We start from the raw sequence: 11,208 nt of genomic DNA, 5'->3' as shown, positions 1-11,208 counted from the left end.
GAACCGCTGTCAACTACGTGGGAGTCCAGCGACATAGCCATTACACTAACTGCTGGTTCCCCCTTTAGTACATTTTTATGTGTCTGAATTTTACCGAATATTGTAGTCGTTTTTAATATTTTTAATTGTGGTATCATAATATGTGTATCTGTGTCACTTTTTTTGCCTGACATTTAAATTTTTCCATGTTAATATATATGCAGTTTTAGTTTATTGTTTGTTTGTTTCAGTTTTTGCTAGAGGTCACGTGCTCTTGCCAGAGAGAGACAGAGGGAAGTGAGAAATCACCCTCTGGGGGAAATGACCACATCCCAATTCCTTCACCTCCTTTGTCCTCTTGGGATTTTGGAATGCACACACATGTACCCATCATAGTTCCTTTTTTTCTTTTCCTTTTTTTTTTTTAAGATTTTCTGGTCATGGGGCATGTGTGCTCACCAGAAAGAGAAAGACAGACAAACACAGAGAGAGGAAAACTGAAAATCACTCCCTTCTTCTCCATTCTCTTAAGATTTTGGGCACACGAACATATGCCTGGTGTGATTTTTTAAGCCACCAGGCCTGAGACTCAAACTGTGGTTGGCAATATGGGAGTCCAACACCCTAACCACCATGCCACCTGCTGGCCCCGGTTTATTCTTTTCAACATCTACATAGTATTCCACTGTATGAATATACCACAGTTGATCTGTTCTTCTATTACTGATGATTTAGGGTTTTTTCTTGGGTGAATATGCTCATCAGAGAGATAAAGATAGCGGGAAAGTAACAAAGCATCCCCCCCATGAGTCATAATCATACCAATGTCCCTTCTCCTCTATTTCTCCCTCCTTTCAGGATTTTGGACATGCACGCATGTGCACTTGGCACATTTCTCAAGTTTCCACCAGGTCCAGCCATGTTCAGTCTAACTGCTTTAACCACCAGGCCATGGACTGACCTCCATTTAGGTTATTTCTAGTGTTTTGGTAGTATGAGCATTGTCACAATGAGCATTAATCAATGAACTTTAGTTACACCTGCAAAGGCTAATAATTAATAAGTATTGTCCAGCTATGTCCTCTAGTTAAATTTTGGAGAAACTGTATAGTATAAGTGCACTTAGAAATTAAAATATGTACTTAAAGTATGAGGGTTTTTTTTTTTTTTAAGTTTAATTGAATTCATGATAGTGCATAAGAAAGAGCATGTTTGAAAGATTAAAACACCTGGACAGGATCTTGTCACACCACAGTCTCCCTTCTCCAGCCTTCACCTTGTCAGAAATAATGTGGGTACTCATACACGCACTCAATGTGTTTTCAAGCTGACCCAAGGATCTAAACCTACAGTTGACCATGTGGCTTCCAGCACTATAGTTCACCTGCTGCTGAATATGCCAATAGGCTGGACCAGTATGAATTGTTCTTGGTGCAAAAAAATGGAAATCTACACATAGCTTTTTCATAATAGACATTTTCCATGGGCCTTTTAAAGACCCGTCATATTTGGCAATATATTACTGTTTGTTCATTAGAATGCTCCTCATGTAGTTTTAAGTCAATATTTTCTTAAAGCTTACTTATTTCTTAATAGGAGAGGGACAGGCACCCACAATAGGATCCTCCCTTCCATTCTCAGCCTCAACCAGTCCAAATCATGGGCACATCCATGCGTGTACTATGTGTACACAGTGAGACCCTGGTGTGGACCCAGGACCATCCCACTTGGGTCCACTTCCATTATTGCTGCACCATCCTTTGTCTCCTTCAGTCAATGTTTAAGAGTCAGATTTATTTTCTTTATAGTGAGATTCTTTTGGCCCCCAAAATAGGAAAAAAAAAAACCAAACTTCTAAATATCTGGCTTGTGTTAATATATGTCTTTGTTAGAATGAATAAATTATGGTTCTTTAGGATTTTTTTTCTTTATTTTCTTGCCAGAGGCCACACAGCTTACCAGAAAGAGAGAGAGAGAGAAAGCATCCCACGCCGGGGTGTAGTTATGCTGTAATTCTTTTTCTTTTACCCCTCTTTCCCCTCAGGATTTTCAGCATGCATGCATGTGCACCCAGTGTGCTTTTCAAGCTACTGGGACCATAATTTAATCCGCAGTCAGCCATGCCTGATGTCACTTCCTTAACCACTGTGTTTAGCCCAAGATTATTTTTATTTAATAAACTTTAAAGATTGGGGGTCATGACATGATAAGACCTTGTCAAGAAGATCCCTTTCCCCCATTTCTCTCTCGCTCACTCGCTCACTCTCTCGTGTGTGCTTGTGCTCTCATGAATAAAAAAGGTTTTTTTAATTTTTAAATTTTATATTAGTGCTTAACTTTAAAGTAGAGGCATTTTTATTACTACTGGCCAGCTGAGTGAGTATATTTTACCTTTCTGTTTCGTTAGGTTAACTTGAATTGTGTTATTTCACATATTAGAAATGTTTTGTATGAATTTTAGGATTTACGGAAGGCTGCAGTTCTTATCTTTGCAAATAAACAAGATATGAAAGGGTGTATGACAGCAGCTGAAATCTCCAAATACCTCACCCTCAGTTCAATTAAGGATCACCCATGGCACATTCAGTCCTGCTGTGCTCTAACAGGTGAAGGGTAAGTAAATGTGAATCTGAGGGGAGGGAAGTATGACCTCTTTCAGATTTCTTTCTTTTCTAAGCAAACTTCTTTTCTTCTTGTGTCGTGTTTCTTTTGTTCTTCATTAAGGTGCTTTTTGTATCGAGTCTTGGCTTATAGGGTTGAAATGATTTTAGTAAACAAAATTAATATTTTTATAACTCTTAAGTAAATGTAGTGTTATACCCAAAAAGTCCATATAAACTTTTGAGTTTAGGTTTTACAACCCTGATTTTTTTTTTTTTTTTTTTCTGAGAGGTTTCTGCTATAGGGCGTGTGCACTCGCCAGAAAGGCAGAAAGAGACAGAGAGACAGAAAGCAAGAACCACCCCCCAGGGGGATGGCCACGCCACAATCCCTTCTCCTCTTGTGATCCTGGGCACGCATGCACACACTCCTGGCCTGAGTTTAAGCCACTGGGTCCGGGACTTGAACTGTGGTCGACTACATGGGAGTCCAGCGACATAGCCATTACGCTAACTGCTGGTTCCTACAAGCCCGATTTTTTGAAGACTATTTGTTTCTCTTGGTGAGCAAATGTCTTCATTTGAAAACTGTCATGTTACCTGAATAATTTTACATTTTTTTGCAAGGACTTAAACCCAAGCTCCTAGCTTTGCGCAGAGTATATCCCTTCATCATCAGAAGTCCTCTTGGGAAGCATACTACTAGATAGTACACATTTGAGACTCGTGTATATAGTATATACTTCCTTTCCTAAGAATTTGAATGTGGCTCTTAGTCCTAGGGGAATCCAGTGTGTTAAATATGGATTACCCACTCTTAAAATCTGGGACCTTTTTTATCCTCAGATCAAGCTGACCTTAGTTTTTCTCATATAAAGAAGTAGCTTGCCATGTGATAGTCTCTGTAGACCTTTTTGACCTATACTTTAAAACACTGGACCATAAGTATTCCATTCTGTAGAACTGAACTGAGTGAGGTGAAGTTCATGCCATTTTCCTATAGTCATTTCAGTTTCTGTTCATTTTAAAGAAAAGGGGAGAGAATGTGTGATCTTGATAGCAAATCTGCCCAAGCTGTAGCTTCAAAATGAGACTGAAGCAATTTCCCTCATTACTTGACTAAGAATGTTTTCTTAAAGTAAATTTTGCCTTTAAAAATTTCTTATTATACTGCTACTTTCGATTTTAAAAGTACTTCTATTTTTTTTTTGTCCAGGTTATGCCAAGGTCTAGAGTGGATGACCTCCCGGATTGGCGTGAGATAACTTTTGCTTGAAAGAGACTGCTCTATTTATTCTGTGACATGAACATTTTTTCCTAGTACTTTTGGCTGCTAAGGCAGCAGCATGTTTAATTTATAACAACACAAACCTCTATGAGCAACACTTGAATCAAGTGCAGCTGACCTGGAACATAAAAGAATTTTTCTTAACTTTTTTTTAATGCACTAATCTTCAGTTGGATGAACATAATGTATAACTATGTTTTCAGCAACAGATTTCTTCTGACTGCTTATTCTAATTATTCAGTGACTGCCTTGTGAAAAATGTTTATCATATATTTAATGTTTTCTGAAATAATTGTTGTAACTTTAATGACTTTCAGTTCTTGACCACCGCTCCCTCCCTCCTGACCAGAAAAATCACTGCTTTGACAAAGTAGTAGTGGAACTCATCAGGTACTGCTTGCAGACTTTCCCAGCACTAAATATCTGCTCCCTCTATAAACAGTTTATCTTTGAACACTTACTATAAAAGAAGGAAATCTGCCAAGATGATGTGTATAAGGAAGATTAAACATCATGCATACTTGCCTTTCAAACATCCCCAACATTATTGCAGTCATGGAATAATTTTAAATTGCAATTAGCATAGAAATTAAGTAAGCTCTTTCTTTCTCTAAAGGAATTAAGTTTACTTTTTTACCTACAACATTTGGTCAAAAACTGATCAAGGTAAAATATTTATTCAAAAGCCCAGCTTTGATGGTCAATGTTGTCGGATAAATCTGGTATTTTAAGAACGCCATGGTATTCAATGCATATGAAACTATATGAGACATTATTAAAGCACACCAGTACACAAAATAAGACACTTGGAATATTTTACTTTCCACTTACAAACAGCTATTATGAGCAAAAATGTTAGCTATTTTAATTACAAGAGACATTGTGTCTGCTTTGTGCAGTAGCTAAATAGAAGTATGAACAGTCCATCTTATTTTTTAAAACTTGAAAGTATGACTCTTAGGGCATTTTTGCCCCTGGCAGTATATTACTTATAAACTATGTGACTTTTCTTAAATCTGTTCCAAGGGTATTATGTAATAGGTTTGAAACAACTGCCATCTTTGTAGTTATGATTTGGATTCTAAATTTTATAGAAAACTACTGAATTTAATTCTAGCTTTTAGAATATTACTGTAAGACTCAAAGTTAGTACTCTTAACTTACAACTTAAAAAATAAGAAAGTAAAAATCTACCACAAGATTTATCAGACAGCATTATAAGATTTCTGAGGCAGTTGTCTAATAAGAGTAACAATGCATAATCAATTATGAGGGAGGATTAGTTTCAACCCATTTTATTTCAAATGTGTGATTTTGATGTAATGAAAGGGATAAAATGCATACTTGGAGAATGATAATTGTTTTTACAGCATTTGTTTTCATTTGGATCAAAAATAAGAGTCAGTGTTCATATCAAATAACTGATCAAACATGGTATTTTCATTTTAATATTATTTGTAAGTTGACTTAAATTTTGCACTGTTTTCAAATGTTCTTGATTTATTATATTTAATCAAATATGGTAACCTCTTTCTGATTTATTTTTAGTGATAGCACACCTTTGAATTAAAAAATGACCAGGAAAAAGCTTTCTGGGATATTGGGAAATAGTTGTAACTTTGTTTTGAATGTTTTTCTTAGTGATTCTATACTAAGTAGAGGATAAGTTTAGTTTACTTTAGTATAGTTTTAGTTTTAATATAACCCATTATTAAGAATATGAGAGAAAAGCAGACATAAATTAACAATAATTATGAAAGGGGAGTGAAGGAGACAGAAATTGAGAAAGTACTATTTACCTAAATTATACCTGGCCTGAATTTCTACTTGATTATATTATTTAGCATAAGTTCTGAGGATAGTTTTAGTAAGTCTTTCCTGAGAATATTTAATACTCCTGTATTTGTCCTTATGAAATGATTATCTGCCTTCTTGTATCTAGTAAGATCAGCTGGCTCAATTTTCTCTATGAAATTACATGGTTATTTTTTATATTACCATATCAGCATTATATTGAAAGTGTTTTTAATAGTCAATTGTATTTTGTCAAACAACTACTAGTATAAGAGTCAAATTTGCTATTTAATTTTTAAAATACAATTTATTTTCTAAATCCTTTTTTAAGAATATTTTTAGTTATGGGTTAGAAAGGATTTATGTTAGCTGTTGGTTGAAGATGAAATTGGCATCCATGTAGATTTTGTGCCTATTGGGAAAAGTTCAATTGGGAAATTCATGTAACACTCTTAAAAAGTATTTTGTAGGTTTTCTTTAGCTCTTTCCTGTTACAGTAACATGAAAACTGATTATCCTTTACTCCAAGAGAATGTTTTGACCCAAGCAAGTATCTAATGCTCTGAAATATTAGTTCAGATATTCATTGTCAATCAACCAACTATAACATGATGAAAAACGTAAATGTGTTATTAGTGCCTTTGTTCAGATTTTGTGATAATTTCTCAATTTTGTATTATGCCTGTTATTTAGGAGCCATGGTAGTGGCTAATTAACTCAACAGAGGAATCATTGGAATTTTATCCTCTCCTTCAACTCCACCTGTCATTAGCAATGTTTCTAGTAAGTAGGAAGCAAGGGACACACCCACTTATCTTCAGAAGATTATTCTTTTATTTTTAATTTGAAGATAATTAAATTTCCACTATAGTCTTTTTAATATGTTATAATTAAAATGTAAAAATACCCTTGCAAGTTCAAAAATGACATTTTTCTTAATTTTGAACCTTTTTTCATTTTTAAATCCACCATTCTTATTGAAGCCCATTTGAGAACTCTTTTAGAATGAACAGACCCTTTTATAAGGAAATATACTGAATATTTCTATTTGTTAATGTAATTTAATTCCATAAAACCTGAAATATTTATATGTATATATGTGTGTGTGTGTATATTATATATACTGTGTATATAATATATACACGATCATTGAAGACCGAACCTTAAATATGTAGTCTTTACTTTTAGTTCCTTGTGTTAATATGCCTAAAGCTCTAACTATTTTTATTCTATAATCATTAGGGGAAAGATAACAAATACAAATTCCATTGCCTAAAATTATTATTTTTTCCTTTTTTAGGTTTTTGCCATAGAGCACATGCACTTGGCCAGGGAGAAACAGAGAGGGAAAGTGAGACATCATCCCCTGAGGAGGTGGCCATGCCACAATCCTTCTTCCTCATTTTCTTGTTGGGATTTTAGGCATACATGTACACATGCCAGCATGATTTTCAGACCTCTAGGTCTGGGATTCAAACCACATTCAGCCATGTGGGAATCCAGCACCTTAACCACCATGTCACCTGTTGGCCCTGCTAATTTTAGATGAGTACCAACTCTATAGCCATAATCTTAACCACCATGTCACCTGTTGGCCCTGCTAAAAATTTATTTTAGATGAGTACCAACTCTATAGCCATAGCAATTTTGATTATGCCTAATTTATAGTTTTTATTATCTATAGCACAAAAGAATTATTTCCCTATGGAAATAGTGAGTAATATAGTGATGAACAGTATTTTCTGAAGATTTCTGGGAGTCGCAAGGCAAAAAAAATATTGAGCAAATAATTTTAAAAAAATTTTGGGGGTACCAGCAGGTGGCATGGTGGTTAAGGTGCTGGAAACTCCCATATGGCCAATCATGGTTTGAGTCCTAGACCTGGTGACTTGGTTTATCACTTTCTCTCTCTCTCTCTCTCTCTCTCTCTCTCTCTCTCTCTCTGTGTGTGTGTGTGTCTCTCTCTTGACAAAATAAAAAAAAATGAACTCTCTCTCTGTGTGTGTGTGTTTATCTCTGGTCAAATTAAAAACGAATGAATAAAATTAAATAAAAATAATTAAAAATTTTTTGGGGTTAATATTTTAGGACAAATTATAAAGGAATTGTTTTTGCATAGCACCCTTATTTATTTATTTTTTTTAAGATATTTTTGCTACAGATGCATACTCTCCCCAGAGAGACAGAGAAATCATTCCCCAGAGGGGATGGCCATGACACAGTCCCTTTTCCTCCGTCCTCCTTTCAGGATTTTGGGGCACACACAAACATGCACCCAATGTGATTTTCATGCCTCTCGGTCTAGGATTTAAACCACAGTTGGCCGTGTGGAAGTCCAGCACCTCAACCACTATACCATCCCCTAATTCTTAACTACATAAAACCATATCAGTAGAAACATGTTCTGGCATTATAGTTATAGATGGACTCCTATCATTGGCATTTATCGCTGAAGACAACTTTATGAATAACTTTTCAATCTATGGCTCTGAATCTAAATATCTTTATATCCAATTCAATTCTAAAAGTTATTTTACATCTTTTCAGAGTAAAGTCACTTTAAGATACAACATGGTATCTTGTATGTAGTAGAATATTTTTATGCTGGTTATCTAAAGTGGATTTGAATTTTCATTTGACCGTTTTTCAGTTATCTGGTTGACCTTAGACAATTACTGGCCATGGCTTGTCTTGTTTTTCCTATACTGAGGAACTTAAGCAAACGATAATGTGTATTTTAATAGTTTTAAAATCCTAAATCGTTACTTAATACAGTTAAAACTTAACCCCTCAAAAAAAAAACCTTAGACAATTACTGGCCATGGCTTGTCTTGTTTTTCCTATACTGAGGAACTTAAGCAAACGATAATGTGTATTTTAATAGTTTTAAAATCCTAAATCCTCAAAAAAAAATACATGCAATATGAAATTAAATTCATTTTTATTATTATTTGATTTCTACATCATTATTTCATCTAGTAAATGAATATAATCAAGTCTGATTTCATTTAGTAAATGAATACAATTCATTTACTAAATGAATACAAACTAAGTATCAATTAGTAAGTGCTATTTAACTTAAATGGAACTAATAGCTAATGACAATGCAAGAGAAAATAAGCCATATTGCTAAGGAAACTATATTAAGCTGCTTATAAAGCACAAGTGTGTGTTTGAAATACTCTCTTCTAGAGAATTTGCCTTGCTTATTTTCCTGGCTTTTACTAATCGAAAGGAAGTGGTAGTTTGCTCAGAGTTTGTTACCATTAGAAGCTGTTCCAAGTTCCAGTTCAGTTTGATTTTACAGTATTCAAAGGCTTGAGTAGCCAGGTTATCAATATTTACAAATACCTGAATAAATCTGAATATGGTTTATATTTATGATTTTTTATAGTAGCGACTCATCATTATTTAGTATTACTGTGAAGACTAAAATTCAAGTGCCAGGTTCTCAAAATGTATTTTCTAATACCAGGTGACTGAAACTAACTAGAGGTTGGTATAAAAAAAATGTTCAGTTACTCCATTTAAAATTTAAAGTAGAAAAAAAAGATGTGTTCAACAGATCTAAAATCAACTTTAAGTGTATACATTTGGGAAATACTAATTTGGAAGTTTAGTGGCATCCCTAGAAAGGGAAAGTAAAAATAAACATAGCATAGAAAAATCTTCAAAAAGATACCAGGTAAGAAAAAGTGTGCATGAAAAGAGTGGATTTCTCCTCCTCCTTCTTCCCCTTTTAAGGCACTTAAAATTACTAGAGAGTATAATCATTTTCTATAGATCTAGATGGCCTATATTATTTTTAATGTGGCCAAGCCTGAAGACTGGATTAGGCTTTTAGAATTTGGAATTAGTCACATAGAGGCATCTTTTACCTTTTTAAAAATCAGTAATCTTCATCTCCTGGAAATGGAGAAGAAAGAAATAATAGCTTTTGGAATAGAAAACAAAGTTCAAAAGAACAGAAATGTTTTATTATACAAACTTGTAAAATTTTAATTTAAAATATTACCTCATTTTTCAGTCCACAGGTGCTTTGGGTCAACTTTGTGGGATGTTGTATCATCCCATACATACCCTTTTCACCCAAATGTATTTGAAATATGCAAAATGCACAACTAAGGGAAGACATTGCTTGGGCTTTGGTTTTTGTTTCACTTTTAATGATACCACCAGCAGGGCTAACATAATATACCAGATTAACTTACAGTTTTTATTAAAATAAATGGACAAGTGCTTAGTCTATATCTAATTACTTAAATAAGAGAAAGGAAAAATCTTTACATGTGATTGAGCGTATTATACATGAATACATTTCTGCCAGTGTAGGTAAGATACCAAATGACTATCAGTCGATCTCGGTCATGTATGATTTATTGCATGTTTTAGTCCTACTCATAAGAGATTATAATCGTTTTAATATTTTTACATTTCCCTCAGGCTAGTCAGGTATTCTGAAGCCCCTGTTTTATTCTCTTGGAGTAAACTCTTCAGTGTAGTTATGAGCACTTTTAATTTTGATCTTAAAAATGTTTAGCTGCTATTTCATTGATAATGTGAAATAAATTGATGGTTAAAGTTTTTCCCAGTTACAGAATAGTTACAAATGTCCTGTGTATCTATTCCACAGAACATAGTTAAGACAACAGAAACTAAACGCAGTTACGGCCTTGCTTTTGCATTTATTCTAATCAGAGTGTAATGATTATAATCACACATTGCCATCTTAACGTAAAGTGGTGCTTCAGAGCATTAGAGAGGAAGTAGCAGACCTGTATTCCTTGCACTTCTCGCCTCAAAATGTAAAACTACTTTGAAGTGTCTTTATTCATATTTATGTTCATTTCTTAGGATTTAAGTACAAACCTATCAAGTTCAGGTTTTCTGCAAAAACTGCAGCCACATTTCAATAAACAGCTTGGTCAAATAGAAAATGGCATTAATAAGGTCAAAATTATAAATTGGATCTCTCTGTGGATCCCCAATATTGTACAGAGAAAAAGGAAAGTGTCTTTCATGTTACAAACTCTGCTTCTGAATCCAAACCAAGCAACTGAAAGATGTGCTCTTGGTTCAGTATATAATAAGCATTAACAAAGAAAATTTTAAAGCCAACAAATTACTTGAAGCATTTACATCATCAGTTCTTGAAAATGCTTCAAAGCATGTTCTTCTAATGGTGGGGTTATTTAAAAGTCATCTTTTAAAATTTTTAATCTTTCATTACTGTCATGAAATGCTTCTTTTTGTATGTTAAGTTTAGGTTGCTGGTACTTAAGGTTTTGTATTTCTGCTATTATGTTATAATGAGTTGCTTGCATGCCTGCTTACCCAAGTAAAAGGATGCTGTTTGCTCTGGAATGTTCATCTTTTAGACAGGTTTTGGCCCATTTGCAATCATGGTGCAATATAGTGTAACAGTCATTTGTTTTCAGTCAACAGTTTATTTTTGTCATAATAAATAATTACTTTTCCAATATCTAGTGAGCCCAGTGTTTTCTTTTAAAGATAAAATGTGTTTTTAACAATCTTTTGGTTGCAAGT

The 11,208-nt window shown here is 34.1% G+C and overlaps 1 protein-coding gene across 2 annotated transcripts in view; it reads left to right on the top strand.

The window, feature by feature from the left end:
- Nucleotides 1-7,058, top strand: part of ARL5B (ARF like GTPase 5B) — a 31,738-nt gene extending 24,680 nt beyond the window's left edge. For both annotated transcript variants that reach the window (XM_014592076.2, XM_006159728.3), the window contains 2 exons: nucleotides 2,441-2,592; nucleotides 3,796-7,058. In XM_014592076.2, the coding sequence (XP_014447562.1) occupies nucleotides 2,441-2,592; nucleotides 3,796-3,844 (201 nt within the window). In that variant the 3' untranslated portion in view covers nucleotides 3,845-7,058. The remainder of the gene's footprint in view (nucleotides 1-2,440; nucleotides 2,593-3,795) is intronic.
- Nucleotides 7,059-11,208: the final 4,150 nt, after the last annotated feature.

Source organism: Tupaia chinensis, unplaced genomic scaffold (assembly GCF_000334495.1).
Source record: "Tupaia chinensis unplaced genomic scaffold, TupChi_1.0 Scaffold000647_1, whole genome shotgun sequence".
Lineage (NCBI taxonomy): Eukaryota > Metazoa > Chordata > Mammalia > Scandentia > Tupaiidae > Tupaia > Tupaia belangeri.
The sequence above is the reverse complement of the archived record's forward strand: the minus strand, read 5'-3'. Positions and strand labels throughout refer to the sequence as shown.